At 45.9% G+C, this 25,135-nt stretch overlaps 1 protein-coding gene across 4 annotated transcripts in view; it reads left to right on the top strand.

The window, feature by feature from the left end:
* WIPF3 (WAS/WASL interacting protein family member 3) overlaps positions 1–25,135 on the top strand; it is a 112,079-nt gene that overhangs the window by 70,451 nt on the left and 16,493 nt on the right. For all 4 annotated transcript variants that reach the window (XM_063609708.1, XM_063609706.1, XM_055293547.2 and 1 more), the window contains exons 3-7: positions 346–478; positions 3,500–3,631; positions 8,351–9,103; positions 12,855–13,004; positions 14,082–14,183. In XM_063609708.1, coding sequence (XP_063465778.1) covers positions 346–478; positions 3,500–3,631; positions 8,351–9,103; positions 12,855–13,004; positions 14,082–14,183 — 1,270 coding nt within the window. The remainder of the gene's footprint in view (positions 1–345; positions 479–3,499; positions 3,632–8,350; positions 9,104–12,854; positions 13,005–14,081; positions 14,184–25,135) is intronic.

Here is a 25,135-nt window from a genome sequence, read left to right as displayed (position 1 = left end):
ACCTGAGAGCAGGGGCCAGGTACTCACGGACAGAAGCCCTGGGGTGGGGAGTGTAAGAGAGAGGAAAGAGGGGCTATGATTTAGGGTTCCCTAAGACCTCCAGGAGCTTGTGCACAAGATAGGCACTTGGGACTGGGTCATCGAAAATAAAGAGTCCCTTCTAGGTCACCAGGAAAAGAGGTGTGATCAGGACCCAAAAGTGTCTCTCCCGTAGGTAACCTGGGATCAGCCTTGGGAATGGGACAGGGAAGACAGAGAACTGCAAGAGGAGAAACTGACAGCAGATGGGACATTTTGCTTATCTGAGAATGCTATTATAGTCAAATCCCTCTTACTCCCTTACAGGTAAGCACAGACACCTCCAGCTTGAGAAGGGCAGATCCGAAAGGCCGGAGTGCACTGTTGGCTGATATCCAGCAAGGAACTCGCCTGCGCAAAGTCACGCAGATCAACGACCGCAGTGCCCCGCAGATCGAGAGTAAGTGAGCAGCCCGGCCAGGCCTCCTGTGAGCCAAGGACAGGACAGGCATGTGAGGCACAGCCAGACACTCCTGGCTGGGGCCACAGTTGCTTCCCAGGACACATATGGAGCTATCTCAGACCTGCTCATTGGACAGGCCAAGTGGGCAAGAGAACCAGAGCTTTCCCTCCAAATCTGCAGATGGTTTAGAGCATATCTTCCATCCTTTTCATATGCTGAAAAGAACTCCGCAATGGGACAACTTTTTAAAAATTATGATAAAATACACATAACATAAAATTCATCATTTTAACCATTTTAAATTGTTCAATTGGTGCCAATTATTATATTCACAATGTTGTTGCAACAATCACCTCTATCTAGTTCCAGAACATTTACATCACCTCTAAAGGAAATCTCATACCCATTAGTAAGTCATTCCCCATTAGTCCCCGGCCCTTGCCAACCCAATCTACTTTCTGTCTCTCTGGATTTGCCTATTCTGATATTTCAAAAAATGGAATCATGCAATATATGGCCTTTTGTGGCTGGCTTCCCTCACTTAGCATAATGTTTTCAAGCTTCATAGATGTTGGAGCATGTATCAGTACTTCACTCCTTTTATCACTGAATATTTAATTGTATGGACACACCACGTTTTGTGTATTCTTTGTAGGATAACATTTAAAGATCACTCACCTTGTGTCAACATGGTCCTCAAACTCAGTGACAGAAAGTGAAGGGCTCAACATTTTTTTAAAAATGCAAAATTTTTGTTTCACTTTTCACAAGGAGAAAGATTTATTAAGAATTCTGTTTCAGAGGGATGATATGATTGAAGCTTGCTGTCTTCTAGAATGTGACAGAGTAAATTGAGTCCTGTGCTCAGGTCAGACAACCCACATTGAGTTCTGATTCTGCAACCAGACAAATCGGGGAGCCTCTTTGAGGCTGTTTGGTCACCTGTGAAATGGGGAGACAATACCTGGCTCCTTTTTTATTCTTGGTCAAGATAGTTAAAAGTTGAAATAATATATGCAGAACTCTTTAGTACAGATCGAGCATCCCTAATCCAAAAATCCCAAATCTGAAACTTTTTGAATGTTGACATGATGCCTCACGTGGATGATGAAGATGACGTTGTTAACCCTGAAGACAATGTGCCTCCAGGTGACATGGTGGAAATGTATGATGTGTTTATTGAAGGACAAGAGCGGCATACATTCATAACAGAACAAGAAATGATGTCAGTTTACAAAATCAGAGAGAGGCTTCTGAGACAAAAACCATTGTTAATGAAGCAGATGACTCTGGAGGAAACATTTTTAAAAGCCAGCTAGCAGAATGCTTCCTCAACTCTAGAGGACCTACTTCCTGGTCTCAGTGGTTTCTGATGTTTCTTCTCACCTAAAACAATGAGATCCAATGTACAGTAACCTTTAATCAAAACACAGCATTGCAAGAGCCTGAAAGCCTGCCTTTGTTTGTTGCTGCTGTTGTCTAACAGCTGATCCGGGTATTCTGGTGATACTACTGTGTTGCTTAGTTACCTTGAACACATTATTTTTTTGCTGTGTTAATGGTATGCCATATTTTTAACTGCTAAGTACTTATGTGTGAAGAAGTGTAGGAAAATGATTGCTTATTGGTAGCATAGAAATTCAGTGTCAGGAATGATGGTGATGGACAAACCAGATTGTCCACAGGGGAGGCTGAGATGGTGACACCTTTGCTTTCTGTTGGCTCCATGAACGCAAGCTTTGTTTTATGCACAAAATTATTTTAAAATATTTCATGAAATTAATATTTTATTAACTTCAGGCTATGTGTAAAGGTATATATTAAACAAATAAATTTCATGCTTAGACTTGGGTCCCATTCCCCAAGATATCGCATTATGTATACGTAAATATTTCAAAATTTAAAAAAAATCTGAAATACTTGGTCCCAATCATTTTGGATAAGGGATACTCACCCTGTAATGTAAGGTGTTATTATGTCTTCCTATGTTTTGCTATGATGTGCATGATGGTAATTCTTAAAGATAGTCCTAAAAGTAGAATTATATCTCCTATCTGTAATTATAAATGTCAACACACAAGGATAGACAAATTTTTAAAGAAGTATTTTCAACATTGAGTACATTAAAAATTAGTTTCTGGTTAAACCCATGATTGAATTGGTTAAGCCTAATTAACAGGTAAATCAATTTCATTGGAACACTCACTTCCTAATCATTCTCATGAGTAAGTAATGTACAATATTAATACTCAGAATAATCTGGCCACTTTCATCCACCAGTGGGCACTGTGCCCTAATTTCTCTGTGCATATGAGCTTTGAGTTATAAATATTTTCTGCCAGGAATTCTTGTCTAAGCTGAGTATCTTCTCGTTTTCTGTAGTTGGTAATCACACATGTCTGGAAGGCTGGAGTTAGTGACACCTTTCCTCAGGGGCTCATGATCTTTCTGTTCCATAGATGAAAAGGTGCAGGGAGGCGCGAGGGGCTGGGGGCTTGAGGGCTGGAGAGACAGGAAGGAAACTGCCAAGGCACAATCATTGCAGGCTTTACCTCCTGCTTGCTGTTCTGGTCAGTGCTCTGTGGACAAGAAGTTAAAATGACTGATTGAATTAAATCTGTGGGTTTTCTTTGTCTAGTCCTCCATAGCCAAGTTGAAAATAAGAGCGGCTCTACACCTACCACATTTGGGTTTTCTAATTCAAAGGTGCTGCCAGTTGCTCTGTTAGCATCTACAAAATGGCAGTGTTCAGGTCCCTTTGTTTTGGTCACTTTTCAGGGGAGTTGGGCACAAATGGTTCTTTGGTAGGACTGGAGAGGGCAGGGCATGTGAGTCTACAGGGTATCAAGGCAGAGGGTGCTTGGGGAAGATGCTGAGTGAAAGGATGACATTGGGGGTGGGAGAATGGGAAGGCTGACAAGGGCAGTGGTAGACCAGTGTTAGACCATGGTCTGAAATGAGACCTGGCTGCTCAGCTCTGCTCTCAAGTCCTTGCCTATTTGTGTCTTCTCTATAAAGATTCTAAAGGAACCAACAAAGAAGGAGGAGGTTCTGCAAACACACGAGGCGCAAGCACACCTCCCACCCTGGGAGATCTGTTTGCTGGTGGCTTTCCTGTATTGCGACCAGCAGGCCAGCGGGATGTAGCAGGTAAGGAAGAATTCATTCTGGCTCCCTTGTGGTCTGTATCTCCTTAACCTGTGGAACCATCTGGGCAATCCACACATGTCAGTAAGCAACATGGTTTTACTTAACAGGCATGATAGAGTAGAAGATCATGTTCTTGGGACCTTAAGCACTGGAAACTTCCAAAGTACAAAATGGTTCTTAAGAAATCTTTTAATTCATCATCCTGTTTAAATTATTCCATTGTAATAGCTGAAAAATGACTTTTAATAGTGTGTAATACTTAGTGATGGCGTGATGGTAGCCCAGACTGCAAAGTGTATATAGACAGAAGGTCCAAATTGTAATAGAACTTTATAGTGACATCACTGTGGATGCATTAGCAATGCATGAGTTGTAATGATTCAGTCATCATATCAGTTAGATACTGCTGTGTAACAAAACACCCTAAAACTTAAAAGCTTTAAACAATCGTTTTTTAGCCTACAATTCTGTGGCTTAGCAGCTTAGAGTAGTCTTGGCTGGGCTCCCTCTTGCTTCTATAAAGAACTGCAGGTTGTGTAGGTAGCTTTGCTAATCTTACATTTCTCATATTTTCCCAACCTCTGGGGCCTCAGCTATAACCACTGGCCTGACTCACCTCTATCCACATGGTCTGTCAGTATCCTGCAGGCTGTCCGGGCCTTGTTTTCATGCCAGCAGCAGGGTTCCAAGAGAGAAGATGGAAGTATAAATAAAGTCTCTTGAGGCTTAGTCTTGGAAATATTACTAGGATGTAACTTGGAAGTCTAAGAAGTATCACTTCCTACCACATTCTCTTAGCCAAAACAAGTCACAAGGATGGGGAAATAGACTTCGCCTCTTGATGAGAGGAACTGTAAAATCATATTTCAAAGATTATGGAATCAAGCATAAGTGGGTAATGAAGGCCATGTCTGTAATCAGTCTACCTCAGTGATTTTTGTTTCAGTGGGCATCAGATGTTTTGAAAGTATTGCATTAAAATTGAACAAATACAAATTTACTCTGAGAAAAAAAACAAAAAACCTGTTTTTCCTAATCTTGTTCTCTTTAACCAGCAAGCTGAATAAACTCCAGGAATACCATTAATACAAGAAATACAAAGGCCCAAACATTCCTGGTATCGGATCTTCCATCGTGCGACTTTTCTAACTTTTTCAGTGGCTTCTGTGACTGTTTAATGTTATGGGATGCTTATGCTGCCTCACTCACCAATAAAAGTCCAGCAAAGAAAAAGACTCTAGGATATTTTGAGATCCAACTTGAACCTTCTCAGGGGCCATGTTCATTTCCTCATTTTTGCTGAGGAGTTAGCAGGAAAGGTAGAGCACAAGGTCTTCCTCAATAAAGACAGTGGATATTCATCAGTGTCTTCTTCTTTTTCAAAATTCCCCAGTGCTATCAAACAATTATCCTTTGGAATGGAAGGCTTCCACCAGTTTCTCTTCATAGAAGATGGGAGAAATGGGCCCCACTCAGGTTTTCATAGGAAGCAGCCAAAAATAGCCAGCAGGAGTCCTACTGGTCTGCTTGTCTCCAGTGGGACATAAGTGTCAGATGTTTGAGCCACTGTAATGGGGAAGACAAGAATTTATCTCTTTAGAGATGGAGGTCCATAAGGAAGTGACTAATGATGCCTGTTACGGGATGGAAACTCAAGGAGAAAGCCACCAGATAAACACATGGACTGGATACCATGTCAGGGCAAGGCAGGCCGTGGCTCCGTGCTCCCAGCACTTTCCCGGCAGCCCCCTTCTCATCAGAGGAAGGGACTTGAGCCTTTGCTCCCTCTCTGATCTTCTGGCCTGCTTTTCTTGGTGGTTCATGCTGTCCCCTCCACTCACACTATCTTCGTTGCTGCTCTTCACACACTGCCACTGGGTGCTTGCACCGCCTCTCCCTTCGCCTGAAAGGCTCATCCGCAGGTGTCCACGTGGCTCAGTCTCTCCCTTCCTGCAGGTCTCTGCTCAGGTGGCAGCTGATCGAAGTGTCCGTGAGGTCTTCACTTATCATCCCATATAAAGGTTCAGTCCTATCCTTTCATTCCATATCTCCGTTTCCTCAATTTACTTTTCTTGTGTTACTTAGCACCATCTGACATATCATGTATTCACTGGTTTATCTGTTTATTGTCTGTCTTATCCATCTAAAGTTAAGCTTCATGAAGGCAGGGACTATGTTTTGTTCATTGCCATAGAAATGCCTGGTGCATGGCAGGTGCTCAGTAAATACTTGCTGAATTGCATGTGTGAATGGTAGTGTGGTGGCTGACATTCATTAGGGACCACAGAACAGTGTCATGGGCTCATGGTACTTTCAGGGACCCATGAAAATATTTAAATTTCTTTTAAAATCAGAAGAAAACATATGACCTTTTAGGGTCAAAGAATGTATTTGTCTTTGTAGCAATGCAGTCATGAATATAAATTTTTTTTAATGGAGAAGAGGCCCACAAAGGCGCAAAAGTGACCCTGGAGTCATAATGCAGCCCCTGCTTAGAGCTCCAAGGGAGTGAGAATTACAATAAGATATGATGAGTAAACATTGTTTCTGGGTTGAATAGAATATGTAATGAGACTTCCAAGGTCTTCTGGAAAACATTCAGATTTGAGGAAGAAGAAATATTTCATCTTTTGATAAACCTACAGGTTCTAAAAGCTGAATCCTTTCCTATGGGCACAGCATCCCTGATGCCCTCAAGCTGGCCTTTCCTGCCACCTCCTGGCCTCCTTTGTGTTTTCTTTGGATTTCTAGGGCTCGCGTTTCCATTGTGAAGGACAGCCTCCTCCCTTACTTCCCTCAACTCCCTCGGAGCTCTCTGTCGGCCCAGGCCTGCCTCCTCCACTTGCCTGCACTTACACCGTCAGCCCCTCTCTCCCCTGCAGTCTCACCTTCCTCCCTGAGGGGCATGAATAGAAGATGGGCAGAGATTTGCCCGCCCTCGCTTCTGCTGCGCATGTCAGGATAAAAATGAGTTTGCCCACATTTCTCATTTGGTTGGTGGCTTCATCAGCACAGGATCCCCTACTTTTAACTGACTCACTTTAAGGGTTTTGAATCTCTGAGACATGGTGTCCTCAGTTACTTAAAAGGTTTGCATAGGCTATTTAAGGGTAGGCTTCACTCTGTTTTGCAAACTTTTATTATCCCTTTCAATTTCATTCAGCCACTGGTCATGTAGGTAGGCTCTGCCTTGTTTAGGCAGCTGCCTAGGTTCTCCTCATCATCTTTTTGTGTTATGTGGAAACAGGTTTGAGAACTTCTAGGCAGGAATCCCTGAGCTGACACCTGCTAATACCATCCTCACCCTACCTTAAGAACAGCCATTCCATAATGTGGTTGGAATATTGTGGTCTAGGTGACTGCCACATTATAGCCAGAGGGGCTCATATTTGGAAAGCCAGATACCAAGGTCTTGCCTACTTAGCTTCGCCTCAGTCACCTCTGCTAGGCCGTGCTTTGATTGGCCTGGCTTTTGACATCCAGTACTTTAAGTGTATGACTTAGCTCCTGATGGGGGTAAACACACAGGAGACTCAAGTACTGCAAAGCTCAGAACCCCCAACAGGTGCTGGGGTTTCTAATCTGAAATGAAAGCTGCAGGTCCCATGCTGCAGCACCCAGGAAGTAGTGGGTGTGAGAAAACATCACTTTTCAAGTGTTGTCCATTTGTTGTCATGGTGATTATAAAATATAGGGGAAAACACCCCCCAGAATTCTTATAAAAAGAGCACTAAATCTGGAAGAAATATTTTAATCTGCCTCCTGAGTAGACAGTGACACTCCAAGGACATCTCTAAGCAGTCATTGCAGAACTTCAAGGTAGTAAACCACGAGAGGAACTTTTTCTTACTAGAGAGGGGCAGAGCGAAAAAAGGGTGAGAACCAGCAAAATGGTGCAAGGCTGTGCGGAGTATAGAGGCCCCTCCTGGGGACGTGCTCCACCCCAGTCTTCCATGAAAACCAAACGCAAATGCTTACCAAGAGCAAATCGTTGTTGTTGAATTTAAAAGAGGAATTGAATTTCCAGCTGGGGCAGATGCAATGAAGGATCTATAGGGTGAGAAAGCCAAAACCCTTTGGAATTAGCGTAAGTCTTTAGGAAAGGAGGTTTTGAACTTCCAGAGGCCATAGAACTGCGAGGTTCAAGGTCACTGGACCTGGGTTGTCAAGGGTAAATGTCTCCCTCCAGTCTTACCTTATGTATTCAGGGAATCATGAATTTTCTGCTCTCAACACAGAAACAAAGAAAGTCTTTGTTCACAAAATGCTAGGAGTGAAGAAAATCTCCCTAGCCAGGAGTGCTGGTTGGTACACTTAAGGGTCCAAATTAGAGCATAAGGGCTGATGGACCTAGCAGGTGTCAGTGAATGAGTGTGAGTGTGGCCTTGACTAGGAAGGGCAAAAGACACCCGGGCAGTCCTGGCCCTCGGCTGGGATACTAGAGGCCCAAGGCGGATGACAGCAGAGGTGGCATGGATAGGAGGGCTGGAGGCCTGACCTGGGTTTGTCATTAATGCTGACAAGGACTTTAGAGCTGGTCCAGTTGGTCCTTCTGTGTGACAGCTGCGGCACCTGAGGCCTCTCAGTGGACACGTGCAGGAAAAGCCGTCTACAGTGCAGCTCACTGCGGGCAGGCTTGAGTGTCCTGAGCATCGCCCACCTGCGGGGGCTTTCTCCTTCTTTATTGCCGAGCTAACCCAGAATCTCTTTTACTTCCAGGTGGCAAGACAGGGCAGGGCCCTGGCTCCCGCGCGCCCTCTCCCAGGCTTCCCAACAAAACCATCAGCGGCCCGCTTATCCCGCCTGCCTCTCCCAGGCTAGGCAATACCTCCGAGGCGCATGGCGCTGCCAGGACAGCCCCACCTCGCCCTAACGTGCCTGCCCCGCCCCCTCCCACCCCACCCCCTCCGCCTCCACCCTTGCCCCCGCTCCTTCCCTCTTCCTCCCCCATCAAAACTCCGCTTGTGTCCCCACCTGGCCCACTGACCAAAGGGAACCTCCCTGTGGTTGCACCCCCTGTCCCCTGTGCGCCACCACCTCCACCTCCGCCACCTCCCCCAACGCCACCCCCGCTGCCCCCGGCCTCGGTTCTTAGTGATAAGGCAGTGAAGCCTCAGCTAGCTCCCTTGCACCTCCCGCCCATCCCGCCCCCGCTCCCTCTCCTCCCACCCTGTGGGTATCCTGGGCTCAAAGCGGAGCCCGTCAGCCCTGCGCAAGAAGTGCAGGAGCCTCCCGCCCCGCCGCCCCCGCCGCCCCCGCTCCCCACTTATGCTTCCTGCTCCCCGAGGGCTTCTTTGCCCGCGCCCCCTTTGCCAGGAGCTAATAACAGCAGTGAAACCCCACCCCCGCTACCCCCTAAATCCCCCAGCTTCCAGGCCCCACCGCAGAAGGCCAGTGCGCAGGCCTTGCCCGCCCCTCCTGCCCCTCCGGGCTCCCAGCCGTTCCTGCAGAAGAAGAGGCATGGCCGACCAGGTAAGGAGCGCTGCCTGGCCCAGTGCCCCTGGTGGAGCGCAATAAAATCTTGTCTTTGCATAGGACTTTATTTTTGGAGGTATTCATTTCAGAGATGGACGCCAGGGGTGAGGGAGGCAGAGACTTGCCCAAAATCATGCTGCCTGTAAGCAAGGGATCCTGGCCTTGATCTCCAGCCCTTACTAGCTCTGTGGCCCTGGGCAACCACTTGGCCTCTCTGTTCTCTCTTCTTTTCATCTGTAAAATGGGGATAGATAGCAATAGTTGCTACCTCCTGGGCTTGTTGTTAAGGATTAAGTGAGTTCTTAGGTTTGAGGTGCTTAGAACAGGGCAACAGTGAGCTTGAGAGGGATTATTTATTCTTACTACCATCCTTCCAACTCCAGATCTCCTCCCTGAGGTAGAGGGGGCGTGAGTGTGGCTTGTTTCCAGAACCAGGCCTCCTTTTATATTTGCCCGCGTTTTCCCATCTGGCTCCCAGCCAGAATCTTCACCGGCCCTCGGTAAACTGGATTCCCACTCTGCCTTAGCTTTCGCAGGTTCTCCAGCTGACTCAAGAAAACTGAGGGCCTGTATTTTGAGCCAAATATTAAAAATAATTCCTTCACATATGCAGCACAGATTATTTGAATTAAGTGTTCATTCCCCATGGCTGATTTCCTTGATCCCTCTAGTAGGAGGCTTCATTCAGTTTTAGTGCCCCTGTGAATGGAAAGTACCTCCACACGTCCACAGACACACCCACATCCACACACGCAGACACACTCAAACATATGCACACTCATAACACACACATCCACATCCACACCCCCAACACACATATTCCTTTGTCTTTTAGAAAATCTTTTGATGCAGAAAGCTTCTTAAAAGTATTTTCTTGACTTAAAAATAATGCAAGCTTGTTGCAGAGCAAATAGAAGGAAATTCAAATTGGCCAGGTACGGATGGCTCACACCAGTAATCCCACTGCTTTGGGAGGCCCATGCGTGAAGATGGCTTGAGGTCAGGAGTTCTAGGCCAGCCTGGGTAACATAGCGAAACCCCATCTCTACAGAAAATAAAAATAAAAGATTGGCTAGGCATGGTGGCAGACACCTATAGTCCCAGCTACTTGGGAGGCTGAGGCAGGAGGATCGTTTGAATCTAGGTGTTCAAGGCTGTGGTGAGCTATGATTGTGCCATTGTACTCCAGCTTGGATGACAGAGCCAGATGCTGCTGTCTCTGAGTAAATTAAGTAATTCAATCACCCATAATAACATCACCCAGAGATGAAAACTGCCATTTGGATAGGTTTCTTTAATTCTTTTTTCTGAATATATGTACATGTTTACATGGTTAATACTATTTTAGCATACAATTTTGTGTTCTGTTTTTTATTTAATATTATATTAAAAACAATTTTATCAAATTGTTAAAATGTCTTTATAAGTATGACAATATATTCCATATTCCTCATGTTAGATATCTAAGTTGATTCCATTTTTTGTTATTATGAACAATATTGCAAGAAATACTTTTGTAGAAATTTTAATCCACGTTTTTGATATTTTTCTAAAAGTATTGGTGTCTTAAAGGGAATTCCTGGTGCAAAGAGCAAAGATATCTTTAAGCCTCTTGATTACAAGAGGTAAAGTTTTAATCATTCTCTTTTCAATTGACTGGTCACCATGAGGGCCAGCATTTGGACTGCTAAGCCCTTTCTGATATTTGTTATTTTCAAATATGTATGATGTGACGAAAAAGACAAAGCTTTTTTTTTTTTTTTTTTTTTGAGACACAGTTTCACTCTGCCACCTAGGCTGGAGTGCAGTGGCAGGATCTCAGCTTACTGCAACCTTTGCCTCCCAGGTTCAAGTGATTCTCGTGCCTCAACCTTCCGAGTAGCTGGGGTTACAGGCATGCACCACCACACCTGGCTAATTTTTGTATTTTTAGTAGAGACAGGGTTTCACCATGTTGGCCAGGCTGGTCTCGAACTCCTGACTTCAAGTGATCAGCCCACCTCAGCCTCCCAAGGTGCTGGTATTACAGGTGTGAGCCACCACACCCGGCCAACAAAAACAAGGCTTTTGATTCAGAGGGCTATGAATTCAAATCCTGGGTTCCCCACCCACTCCTGTGGAAACTCACACCACTTAGGTTTGTTTTTTTTTAATACTGAATTTTTTTTATTTGACAAACGGGTCTACTAATAACACCTTTCCCATAGGATTATTAGGAATATGAAATGAGAAATTTGCATAAAGAGTTTGCACGTAACTTCAGCTCCAGCAGCATTATTTCCTTTTTTTTTTTGAGACGGAGTCTCGCTCTGTCACCCAGCCTGGAATGCAGTGGCTCAATCTCGGCTCGCTGCAAGCTCCGCCTCCTGGGTTCACGCCATTCTCCTGCCTCAGCCTCTCCGAGTAGCTGGGACTACAGGCGCCCGCCACCACGCCCGGCTAATTTTTTGTATTTTTAGTAGAGACGGGGTTTCACCGTGGTCTCGATCTCCTGACCTCGTGATCTGCCCGCCTTGGCCTCCCAAAGTGCTGGGATTACAAGCGTGAGCCACCATGCCCGGCCAGCATTATTTCCTTACCACACAGTGGGGCAGCTTTCACCCAGAAGAGGGGCTGCCGTCCTTTTACTGCATGTAGGAGCAAATAAATTCCTCATAGATCCTTGTGCCCAGAATGGGAAGACCAGAAAGGGAGAGGAAGTCAGTTGGGAGGAAGAAAGGAAGATGGGCAGATGCTGAAGGGACATGAGGCGCGAGGATGGCGGGTGATGACTGAGAATGCCTGCTGCAGCTGGGGCCCCTTCATCTGCTCCAGAGTAGCGAGCCCCAGGCCAGGATGGGGATTCATATCTGGCCTTCTTCTTTGCATTTTTGGATTTGAAACTTGGTTTGTCCATGTTCAAAATAAGGGCAATTTCTACTTTAGCCCAATATGGGGGGAAAAGAGAGAGGTAGTAATTGTGAACATCTTAGCACAGATAGTAATAATGTAATTGTCATCGTTTCAAGAAGCAAAGTGATGTTTGCAGTGCCACTGAAGAAATAAGCGGCAGTGGAACCCCTGCATTGGTGTGCCGGGATGTCAGATTTTGGGTTGCCAGATGAACCATACAGGAAAGTACTGGCAAAGGAGATAGCCTCTCAGGCATGATCAGAGAAGGCTGGAGGAAGTAGGTTGGATTCAAGTTCGGCCCTGGTGGGCACGTAAGATTTAGGTGGACTGGAAGGAGAAACAAGCATCTGCAGTGCTGGAGAACCAGTGTGAGCCGGGACACAGGGGCAGAACAAGCCCCTGACCGCTCCCTCTTCAAGCCTCCCTCTGGGCCTCTTCTACAGGCAGCCCTTCCTGTTCTTACCACCCTCCAGTGATTCCCCTGCTTTGGGCTGTACCCGATGATGAAGGTTATCACCATCATTAATACTATTGCAGCAGCTAACATTTATTGAGGACTTACTACATGCCACTCAACTTAAATTCAACTCATTGAATCTTCTCAATAACCCTGGGAAGTGGGTGTACTATTACTGCTCCCATCTTACAGATGAGGAAACTAAAACACAAAGAGGCTATGTTACTTATCCCAACGGGAGAACTACAATTCGCTGCCAAGCAGGTTGGCTCCAGAGGTTGCCCTTTTACTCGCTATATCATATTACATCTGAAGATGGAAATGCCTAATATAACATAAGGTTATAGCATCCACCGTTCCCATCCGTGTTTCTGAATACACCATCATCTTCTCTGTAAGGGGCCGGTGGGGGAAAGCTAAATCCACCTCCAGCACCCCCTGCGAGATCACCCACCACAGAGCTTTCAAGCAAGAGCCAGCAGGCCACAGCCTGGACCCCGACGCAGCAGCCTGGAGGTCAACTGCGAAATGGAAGCCTGCACATCATCGGTAAGTGGGGTGCACCCTCTGCCAGTTTGGCTGCCGGTAGGAAAGTGATTCTCCCAATCTCTGGAGAGAGAGTTTGCTGGCCACAGTGCTGCCATATCAGGGTGCATGCTTCTTTCATGAACAGGGGCTCATTCCAGCACCAACCAGCCCATAGGTTCTGTTAAATAGGGTTCCTTTCAAGGCTTTCTGCATAGTTTCAAGGCCCACTCTCTAGCCTTCTAATTCAGATTAGAGAAAGGGAAGAAAAGCAACATTTACACTGTGTGTGTGTGCGCGTGTGCATGTGCGTGTGTGTGTGTGTGTGTCTATGGAGAAATCAATGCACAAGCCTGAAAGAGTAGAATGATATGGATAAGGAGAAAGAATACATAGAAGGCCCACCAGGCAGAGGGACATTTCGAGTACAAGTATGGAGGTAGGAAGGAAAGTCACCTGGGGTCAGATGTGAAGCCGTGGAATCTTTGGATCCCTTCTGTGTGCTGGGCTAGTGTCCAACAAAGGCCCAGATCACAAAGCAGGGTCTCAGCCCATGAAAGGGCCACAGGAGCCCTCCCCTCCTGCCAACAGATCCCAGAGCAGAAGCTGTTTGCTTTGTGGAGCTCAGGTCCCACCCTAGACACAGGCCATGCTCCTCCATTCCCCAGTCATTCTGCCCACCTCTCCCTCCCCTCGAAACTCTCCCAGGAGCTTCTCAGGTGCTTCAGGCTGCTGGGGCTTTGCCAGTTCCTTGTTGGCACCAGGATCCCCACCTCTGATTCTGGACCCTGGAGAGCCCCGTGCCACTTCCACCCCTTTAGCAGCTTCCATACGGCCTTATTGGTTGGAGTATGTTCAGGTGGGTGACAGGGAGTGACTGGATTTCCCTCTTCCTGCTTCCCTCCATCCCAACCAACCAGTAAAACTTGCGAGGTGAATGGATGTCTTAGGGAGAACGGCCCTGTTGTTAAAATCCTTGCACTGAGCAGGCAAACAGAAAACGGTGGATGTAGTCAGAGTAATCTGTGTGCTCCTGGAAATGATCAAAACTTGGATCATGACAGTAACCTGAGTAACTCTTTCCATTTCGCATGTGTGCAGATGACTTTGAGTCTAAATTCACGTTCCATTCTGTGGAAGACTTTCCCCCTCCGGATGAATACAAACCATGCCAGAAGATTTACCCCAGCAAGATCCCCAGAAGTAAGTACCACCTGGATAAGACTCCTGGCATTTCCCGACTCTTCAAAATTAGGTGCCTGCTGTGCATCAGTTGGTCACAGACTGTCTAAAGGATGATGTCATGATTTCACTGTACCACTGCAAGGATGTAGTGCAGTGCATAGTTCTGGAACTTTTAGGACATTGATTTCTCCTGATACCTAAGTGTTCATTTAGAGATTTTTACAGAACACCAAGGGTAACTGTTTGGCATCAGATTTGGATGCCTAAACTTACCACTCATCCCTCTCCTCCCTGGGGCTTTTGATAAGGGAACTAACCAACCCAGATAACAGCAAAATAGGATATTTTGCATCAATCGCTGATGAAGAACCTGAAAACCCCTAATTCAGAACTCTGGCAAATCATGACATGGAGAATGTCCTTAGGTCAATGGTTCTCAACCTTGGCAACATATTAGAATGACCTCTAAGGAGCTTTTACAAATCCTGAAGGCCAGGCTACATCTAACCCACATAATTAGAATATCGAGGTGTCAGGATTTTTAAAAGCTGACAGGTCATTCCAACGTACAGCCAAGGTTGAGAATAATAGCCCAATAAGGGCCCGCCTTCTCCTGATTTCATTATGTGATCAGTCTTTATTTTATTTTATTTTTATTTTTTTGTTGTCAGACTTTAAGAGAGGACATTTAACCCAGCTTAACTGTTCAGCCTTAAGAGTAGAGAGATAAGCCAGGCATGATCCATGCCTGTGACCCCAGCACTTTGGGAGGCTGAGGCAGGAGGATCACATGAGGCCAGGAGTTTAAGGCCAGCCTTATCAGCATAGCAAGATTCCATTTCTACAAAATATTAGCCAGGTGTGGTAGTGCACACCTGTAGTCCCAGCTTCTTGGGAGCCTGAGGTGGGAGGATTGCTTGAGCCCAGGAGTTGGAGGCTGCAGTGAGCTATGATCGTGCCACTACATTCCAGCGTTGATGACAGAGTGAGACTCTGTATCCAAAAAAAAATAAAAAGAGAGAGAATGAGGTAATGAGGTGGAGGAGCCAATTCTTGTCTGGTACTGGGCCAATCAGATTGGGCGGGAGCCAGAGTCAACATTATGGAGTGAGTGTCAAATGCGTTCCCACCCCACAGCCTAAGTAAGCCCCCATTCCAGACCTCTGTGGACCCAGATGGAAAATCAGTGTCCAGGGTTAGCCTAAGACCAGGAATCGTGAGCCAGGCTCTTTGCCCGTCTCCTTTCAGAGGGACCTTAGTGAAGTCCCTTCTGCAGAACTCAGCTTCCTGCAGAGCAGAGGGAACGCAGGCCTGCCCTGTGCTCAGATGGAGGGAACCCAGGGCCCTGTGCTCAGGGGGAGGGAGTGTAGCCCTGCCCTGTGCTCAAGTGGAAGGGGCGCAGGCCTGCCCTGTGCTCAGGTGGAAGGGGCGCGGGCCTGCCCTGTGCTCAGGTGGGGAGGGCGTGGGCCTGCCCCGTGCTCAGGTGGGGGGAATGTGGGCCTGCCCTGTGCTCAGATTGGGGGAACCCAGGGCCCTGTGCTCGGGTAGAGGGAACCCAGGGCCCTGTGCTCAGGTGAAGGGGACACAGCCCTGCCCTGTGCTCAGGTGGAGGGGGCGCGGGCCTGCCCTGTGCTCAGGTGGAGGGGGCGCGGGCCTGCCCTGTGCTCAGGTGGAGGGGGCGCGGGCCTGCCTTGTGCTCAGGTGTGGGGAACACAGGCCTGCCATGTGCTCAGGTCGGGGGAACACGGGCCTGCCCTGTGGTCAGGTCTGGGAAACACGGGCCCGTCCTGTGCTCAGGAGTGGGGAACACGGGTCTGCCCTGTGTGCTGGTCAGGGGAAAGTGGGCCTGCCCTGTGGTCAAGTTGGGGGAACATGGGCCTGCCTTGTGCTCAGGTGGATGTTCATCTCTGGGTCCACTGGGACATCTCTCTGCTGCTCTGTATAGCTGTGCATTTAGAGATATAACCTTGTGTGCCCTTTGTAATAATATGTAAATACCAACTGCTCTGAGTTGAGAGAGAGAGAAAGGAATTAGTATGAAGGAGGTTGGAGGGAAATCCCACCCGCTGAAGGTTAAATAGAACATGAAGGGCCAGCAACAGGGGAAGACAGGCACTGTGTCCATCTCTCATCTCTGCTCAGTTCAGCACACTCACATGAACCGCCTGTCATGCAGCAGGCACCCTACAGGCACCAGAGGCTGCAAAGTGTAAGAAACAAGGTCTCCTCCACCACGCACCCACCACACACACTCCTGAGATAGAGGAGAATTAGACCCCATAAAAGTGTCTTAATCAGTGATTGTTTAGAGTGCCAAGGGGGTGCAGGTGGATGCTGGGGGCCTGAAAGCCAGAGAGAGAGGGTCACAGTTCCACGTGGGTGGGAAGGCATCCAGGCTGAGGACGGGACAGACCCAGGAGAGAGCGTGATTGTGCTGGGTGCATGTAGGAACCATCTGTCCCACGTGGTACATCAGAGCCCAAGGTGCCTGGCTAGGTAAAACCATACAGGCTGCCGGAGGTGCAAGGTTGGGAGTGTGTGTCCATATACAACACCCCTTTTCCCATCTTGTGAAATATGCATAGGAAATCAGCTCGATGAAAACCTAAGTGTTTGTGTTCTTATTGGAGGACACAGCTTATGTTCCCCAACAGCAGACCTTCTAATACTGCACCCAGAATTAGGCTCCTTTACTCCCTCAGGCAGCAGGACTCACACATGAGGAAACTGATTCTGGCCCCCTGCAGTTACAGAGTGTGCCTCATGGGACTTTCCACATGGCAGGGGGAGCAGAGCCAAGGGACCCCCTTCATCAACAGGCAGCTGGATCTCAGCGTGGGCCGGAAGGAGCCAGGCTGCAGGGGGCTGCCTGCGCATGAACCGACGGGGACAAGGAGATAAGGGTGCCTTCTAACAGCCTGTGTCCCGCCTAAGGCATTGGAGTGTGAACCTGTAAGCAGGGAAGAGCTGTCAGTGAAAACATTAAACGACAATTCCAGGGCCGTCATGGACCCTGTGGTGGATGCTGTGGATGTTCGTGCCTGGCACTGTTCTAGGTGCTTTGCATACCTTATCATTTGTCCTTAATGCAGAGAGTTTCCAGACAGGGAAAAGGCCAAGTGACTTGCCTAAAGCCTCACAGCAGATTAAAGCCAGAGCCAGGAATTTTGAACCCACATCTGTCTGAACCAGGGCCAGTTCCATTTGGCCGTGGTGAACTCTGAGAACAGATGTGATGAGATGCAGGTTGAGACAGATAACCAGTGGCTTGATCAGAGGAGGTAGAGACCAGGGTCAGGGAATCTGTTAGCCAGCTATTATAAGAGTCTATGCTGGGAGGCCGAGGCGGGCGGATCACCTGAGGTCAGGAGTTTGAGACCAGCCTGGTCAACATGGTGAAACCCTGTCTCTACTAAAAATACAAAGTTAGCCGGGTGTGGTGGCATACACCTGTAATCCCAGCTACTCGGGAGGCTGAGGCAGGAGAATCGCTTGAACCTGGGAGGTAGAGGTTGCAGTGAGCTGAGATCGTGCCATTGCACTCCAGCTTGGGTGACAAGAGCAAAATTCCATCAAAAAAAAAAAAAAAAAAAGAGTCTGTGCAAGGGAAGATGGATGGAGGAGGTCCTCAGAGTGATCAGGGTTTGGAGAACCAGGCACAGATGGGATCAAGGAAAGTGGAGGAGCCAGGGTCCCAGGAGTGCCTGCCTTGGGCTGGATGGAGGATGTGACACCAAGAAGGAACTGGAGGTTTCAGGGGGAGGTGATGGGATTCCTGTCATTTATGGTGAGGGGAGGTGGCTGGAGGGCTACAAGGGGGAGATGGCATGTAGCAGGTGGAGCGCAAGATATACAGGTCTGGGGCTGACAGGGTGGGGCAAGGGGAAGGACTTGATTTGCTGGCCATTAGTTTGGAGATGGAAATATAGAACAATGAAGGACATGGCCATGATGTCGGCCGGGGTGCGTGAAGTAGGTCTGTCTGTGTGACAGGAGGCTTTAAGCTGCCAATGAACAGGGTCAACTCAGTCCCTCCCAGACAGCCAGGTCTGTGCAAGCATTTAATAAATGGGATTTGACCTTGGTGACCTAGACAGACAGCTGAAGGGGGAAGTAAGGAATTCCTTTTATTATACTGTCACCAAGTTGTAAATCAAGAATGTATACTGTTTTTCTTAATTTAATTCAGTATACTTATTGGCAGTATTGAAATAACTGTGCCCTTGGAAAATGCACATGTACAGAATCCCAGCTACTGGCTCATTCAGGCTCCTTTCCTTCCCCTGAGGCAGGGTTTGCTGACTGGCCATGTTCATGCCATAAGCCCCACAGCTTTCCCTTACACCCACCTGGCCCCTGAAGGCTTTTAAATTGTAACCTATACCCTAAACCAGAGGTCAGCAAACATTTGCTGTAAAGGACCAGAGAATACCTATTTGAAGTAATGCAGGTCTTGATTGTAGCTACTCAATTCTGCTGATTATTAAATCTGTCAGCAGCTATAAACAATACATAAATGAATGGGTATGGCTGTCTTCCAATAAAACTTTATTTACAAAAACAGGTGTGGGCTGGATTTGGTCTGCTGGTCATGTTTTGCTGATCTGCCCTAAACCATTCCAGAAAACAGATTCCTAAAAACCTCTTTCTGCTCTTCAGTCTTTCTCAGTAATGTGCTGTGAGGTCCCTCAGCCTTCAGATTCAGTCAGTTCTAATCTACAGCTAGCTGCATTTTATGCCCATGGTGCTCACTCGCACCCTCAAGAAGAGAAGAAAAGCTACACCCCCTCACCGCACACAGCTTGCCAGGAGGGCGCAATTGGCAGTCTGTGCACCAAAAATAATCTCCTGATGTTTACAAAGGAGCAGTTTTTTAAAGAGCCTATTAAATGAACTGACATTGTACAGACTTGAAAGGGCAAGTGCAATTTCAAAATTAAGATACTGTTTTAGATTGATGTGGCATCGGTGGACACGAAGTACTCCACCAGCCTCCCAGCAAAATTAAATATGCATGTTCTTGTCATCCCTGTGAGCCCTAGTGCAGAACCTTGTTAATTATATTAGTGTGAATCAGATGTGGTGTATGCCTGTCTGATGACATTTCTCCTTACCAGTTTTCTTCTTGTTCACTGTTGACCTGGCTCCCCAAGACGAGTTCTTCGTGGTCTGGGAGACAGTGTTGTTTCCATCAGATGAGTGTGTTCTCGTGCACTGTGGTCGCCTCTGTGCCCTCTGTCCCTGCCTGCTTGTTTGCTGTCTCTGACACACACACATAAAGACACACACGCGAGCACACACGCTTAGCTCTTCCACTAGCCATCATCACTGTCTCCACTCTGCAGGTGTTTGCTATTTTCTTCCATTGATTGAATGGCTTTGTTTAGTTTTGTGTTTTTTGTGTGTGTGTTTTTGTTGTTGTTGTTGTTTTTCGCTTTTGTTTTGTTTCTTTTTTTGAGACAGTCTCACTCGTTTGCCCAGGCTGGAGTGCAGTGGTGTGATCTCGGCTCACTACAACCTCTGCCTCCTGGGTTCAAGCGATTCTCCTGCCTCAGCCTCCCAAGTAGCGCATGCACCACCACACCCAGCTAATTTTTGTATTTTTAGTACAGACGGGGTTTCATCCTGTTGGCCAGGCTGGTCTCGAACTCCTGACCTCAATTGATCGGCCCACCTCAGCAACCCAAAGTGTTGGGTGGGTGAGCCACTGCACCCAGCCTAGTTTTTTTTTTCCTGATGTTTTTAAAATGCATTAGATTCCTCAATAAGTGAAACATATAATTACCATTATGACCCATCAATTCCATTCTTGGGTATAGGCTAAAAAGAATTTAAAACTAGTGTTCAAACAAGAACTTGTACACAAATATTCATAGCAGCACTATTCACAATAGCTAAAAGGTGGAAATAACTGATGAACACAGAAGCAAAATGTGGTGTAGCCATACAATGGAATATGATTCAACAAGAAATAGGATGGAAGCACTGATACATTGCTACTACATGGATAAACCTTGTGTTAGTTTGTTCTCACATTGTTATAAAGAAATACTTGAAACTGGGTAATTTACAAGAAAAGAGGTTTAATTGGCTCACAGTTCTGCTGGCTGTACAGGAAGCATAATGCCAGCATTTGCTTCTTGGGAAGCCTCAGGGAGCTTCCAGTCATGGTAGAAGGCGAATGAGGAGCACTTGTGTCACATGACACAGCGGAGCAAGAGGGAGAGTGTTTGGAGGAGGTGCCACACACTTAATCAGATCTTGCAAGAATTCACTATCTTAAGGACAGCACCAAGCCATAAGGGATCTGCCCCCATGACTCAAGACACCTCACACCAGGCCCCACCTCAAAGTTGGGGATTACAGTTCAACATGAGATTTGGTGGGGACACATATTCAAACTATATCAAACCTTGAAAATATTATGTAAGTGAAAGAATACAGAAATGAAAGGCCACATATTGTATAATTTCATTTAGATGGAATGTCCAGAAGAGGCAAATCCACAGAGACAGAAAATAGATTAGTGGTTTCCAGAGAGAAGGGGAAGAAGGGAATGGTGAGTGAGTACTGATGGATGCAAGGCTTTCTTTCGGCAGCCAGGGCAACAAGCAAGACTCTGTCTTTACAAAAAAAATTTTTTTAATTAGCCAGGCATGGTGGTGTGCTTCTATAGTCTCAGCTGCTGGGGAGGCTCATGCAGGAGAATCATTTGAGCTCAGGAGTTTGAGACTGCAGTGAGCTATGATTGTGTCACTGCACTCTAACCTGCACAACAGTGAGATCCTCTCTCTGAAAAAATTTTAGGCTGAGTACGGTGGCTCATGCTTGTAATCCCAGCACTTTAGGAGGCCGAAGCAGGTGGATGGCTTGAGCTCAAGAGCTTGAGACCAGCCTGGGCAACGTGGCGAAACCCCATCACTACAAAAAAATACAAAAATTAGTCGAATGTAGTGGTGCATGCCTGTAGTCCCAGCTACCTGGGAGGCTGAGGTGGGAGGATTGCTTGAGCCTGGGAGGTGGAGGTTGCAGTGAGCCATAATGGTGCCACTGCACTCCAGCCTGGGTGCCAGAGCAAGACTCTGTCCCAAAGAAAAAATTATTTTTAAGTTTTCCTTTTGGGGTGATAGAAACATTGTGAAACTTTATAGAAGTGATGGTTGCACAGCACTGTGAATGTACTAAATGTCACTAATGGTAAATTTTATGTTATGTGTATTTTACAACAATAAAAAGAAAGTGAACAAAAACTGTCAGTAGAAATTTTGGGAAAAATGCAAAGGTCACAAATATTTGTTAACATAATGATGGTAGAAAGAATGACATCATCTTCCTATCAACAGATACTCACTGAGGCCCTTACCCTTTGGAGAGATTTAGATAAATAAGTACTTCACATGTGCTTAAAAAATTCACATTTCAAACATAATTGTGTTTATATCCCAAGTCCTGAACAACTCCCCATTCTCCTCTTCCCCCAGCCCCTGGCAGTACCCTTCTACTCTCTGTCTCTATTAATTTGACTGCTCTAGGTACCTCATGTAAGTGGAATTATATAGCATTAGTCTTTTTAAGCCTGGTTTATTTTACTTAGCTTATGCCCTCAAAATTCATCTATGTTGTCACATATGTCAAAATTTATTTCCTTTTTAAGGCTGAATAGTATTCCATTGTATGGATGTACCACATTTTGTTATCCATTAATCCGTTGATGGACATTTGGGCTGCTTCCGCTTCTTAACTTTTGTGAATGCTCTGAACATGGAAGTACAAATATCTATTCAAGTCCCTGCTTTCAATACCCAAAGTAGAATTGCTGGATCATATGGTAATTCCATTTTTAATTTTTTGAGGAAATGCTATACCGTTTTCATATCTACTGGGCCATTTTACACTTCTACCATCAGTGTGCAAGGGTTTCAGTTTCTCTATATTCTCTCCAATAATTTTTATTTTGTTTTTTTATTTTATTTTATCTTATTTTTATTGTATAGTGGCCATTCTAATAGGTGTGAGGTGGTATCTCTTTGTGATTGAACTCCTATTTTAAAATAGAGTTACTTTACACTTAACAGTAAAACTACCCACCGTTATTTCCATTAGCGATGGAACCTCTCCATTAGGCACTGCAGTAACTTCAACAGTATGGAATAGTTCATGTCATAAAAATTAAAGGATTAGATGTCCCAAGACTGAGAGAATCTGGAGGATAAAGCACACTGCCAGTAGGAGGGTATTTATTTCCATCTTTGCGGAAGGCAGCTGGGGAGTAAGAGCCTCTGCCCTGATGAGCTTTCCTTGGTGAAGCCTGGTTTTTACTGCTGACCATACACCTCTTCAAAAGCTGTCTTCCAGCATTCCACTCTTTTACCACAGCTTCTGTCCTTCCAGGACAATCCTTTATTTCTTTGAACCCATGAAGGTGCTGTAATGTCTGTAAACTATCTCCCTGGACCTACTCTGGTCCCTGAGCCATTTTTCTGCTCTTCTCTTAGCCAACACTGTCTCCACTTCCCCACCCCCTGTTCTCTCTGGAGCCAAGTCCTCCCAGGCTTTCTCCCCTCTGCACCATGGTAAGCGCTCTTACCAAGGCCACCAGTGAAACTCCATGTTGCCAACTACAGTGTCAGAGGCTCTAACCTCAGCTTGTCACTCCCTCTTTCTGAAACACTTCTTCATTTAGATTTTATGACAGCTCTCTCCTTTCTCCTTCCACTGCACACTGACTCCTTCTCAGTTTTTTGTTACACCACACACTTCAGAGTCGTCTACTCCTGCATCCAACTTACCAGTGAACTCGGGTGTCTCCTTGAAATGCATCCAGAATCTGATCTCTCTCACCTCCTCTGCCACTCCCATTCTGCCCTAAGCCACTGTCATTCCTCATCCGAATTGTTCCTGGAACCTGCTAACAGGCTCCACTGCTTCACACTGCAGCCCAAGTGATTTGTCTACAGCCCAAGTCCAGTCGCTCCCCTCTGCTCAGAATCCTCCAGGGAATCCCCATCTCGCCCCAAATCAACTGGGAATTCCTATCATGGTTCATAAGACCTATGTGAACCTCCTCCCTCCCCTTTCACCACTCTCCTCCTACCTCATTGTGGTCTAACAACACCTGCAATTTCCAGAACATTCCAAGCACACATTTGCTCCTGGGCTCTGCATTTGCTGTTCCTTCTGATACCTGGTTCTGAGTGATGATAACCACTTTTAATACATTGGTGTACATATTTCTGGTCTTTTCTCTCTTTATTTGATCAACTGCTTTTCTACCTAAATATACAAACTATTTTTTACAAAATTTAGATTTTATTTTATGTACTTTTTGTATACTTTCTCCAAATATCCACATGCCTGTCTCCCTACTTCCTCTTGATCTTTGATCAAATGGTACTTGTCTTAGCTCAGGCTGCCATAACAAAATACCATAGACTGGGTGGCACAAACAACAGAAATTTATTTTCTCATGGTTCTGGAGGCTGAGAAGTCCAAGATCAAGGTGCTAGTCAATTTAGTTTCTGGGGAGGGCTCTCTTCCTGGCTTGCAGAGGGCCACCTTCTCCCTGTGTACACACTTGGTGCCACACAAGTTTCCTGGTGTCCTATTTTATAAGGGCACTAATCCTATCACGAGTGTCTCATCCTCATGACCTCATTTACACCTAATGACCTGCCAAAAGCCACACTTCCAAATATCATCATACTGGGGCTAGGGCTTCCACATATGAATTTTGGAGAAACATGATTCAATCCATGGCAGTAACTTATCAGAGAGGTCTCCCCTGACTACCCTGTATAAGACAGAAGCTCTTCCTGCCCTATCACTTTGTATTCTCTTTACACTGTTTTTTAATTGTCTTCAAAGCATTCATCACCTTCAGACATTATTTACCTGTTACTTGTCTGCCTCTGCAGTACAGTGTAAGGCCCTGAATGGCAGAGACTGCAGCAGTTTTTATTCACTGGCTTATTTCCAGCTCTCAGAATAAAGTGAGGTACACAGACACTCCTTACGTATTTGTTGAATTAATAAATTTGAATGTTCACTCATATATGCATTGCTGAACCATTTACATAATAAAACAATTTGGAAATAGCACACATCTCCAGTATTGGGGTTAAATAAATGGAGGCAGAGACACACAATGGAATGCTATGTAACCATTACAAAATGGGGCTATCAAATATTTAGTGACATGGGAAAATGTTTACCTTTTTACATAAAAACACCTTGTTACATAAAAACAATACCAAAAAATGTATACAAAAAAGTATATAAAATAAAATCTACGTTTTGTAAAAAATAAATAAATTTGTGTATCTATGTAGAAAAGGAGAAGTTGATCAAATAGAAGAGAGAAGAGACTAGAAATATGTACACCAAAATATTTTATTTATTTATTTATTCATTTATTTAGAGATTAGGTCTCACTCTGTTGCCCTGGCTGGAGTGCAATGGTGCGATCTTGTCTCACTGCAGCCTCCGCATCCCAGGTTCAAGTGATTCTCCTGCCTCAGCCTCTTGAGTAGCTGGGACTACAGGTGTGCGCCACCACGCCCAGCTAATTTTTGTATTTTTAGTAGAGATGCCGTTTTGGCATGTTGGTCAGGCTGGTCTCCAACTTCTGGCCTCAAGTGATCTGCCTACCTCAGCCTCCCAAAGTGCTGGGATTACAGGTGTGAGCCACTGTGCCCAGCCTGTACACGAAAATATTAAAAGTGGTTATTACTCAATGGTGAAAGTTGGGTGATTTTCATTTTCTTTACTAATTAGTTCAAGTTTTTATAATACATGTACATTGCTCTTAACAATCTTGAAATCTAAATTTTAAATTGCAAGTTGTTGGGAGAGAGAATATGATTAGCTCACCTCTGGCCTGAGCACCTGTGGACAGGAAGTGACGTCCGCTGGTATGTAGGGTGACCTCTCTTAGAGACTGAGCGGGCTCAGTTCTCTACGAGGAGTGGAAG

The sequence above is a fragment of the Symphalangus syndactylus genome, chromosome 9 (assembly GCF_028878055.3).
Source record: "Symphalangus syndactylus isolate Jambi chromosome 9, NHGRI_mSymSyn1-v2.1_pri, whole genome shotgun sequence".
Classification (NCBI taxonomy): Eukaryota; Metazoa; Chordata; class Mammalia; order Primates; family Hylobatidae; genus Symphalangus; species Symphalangus syndactylus.
This window is presented reverse-complemented; position numbering and strand designations above follow the sequence as displayed.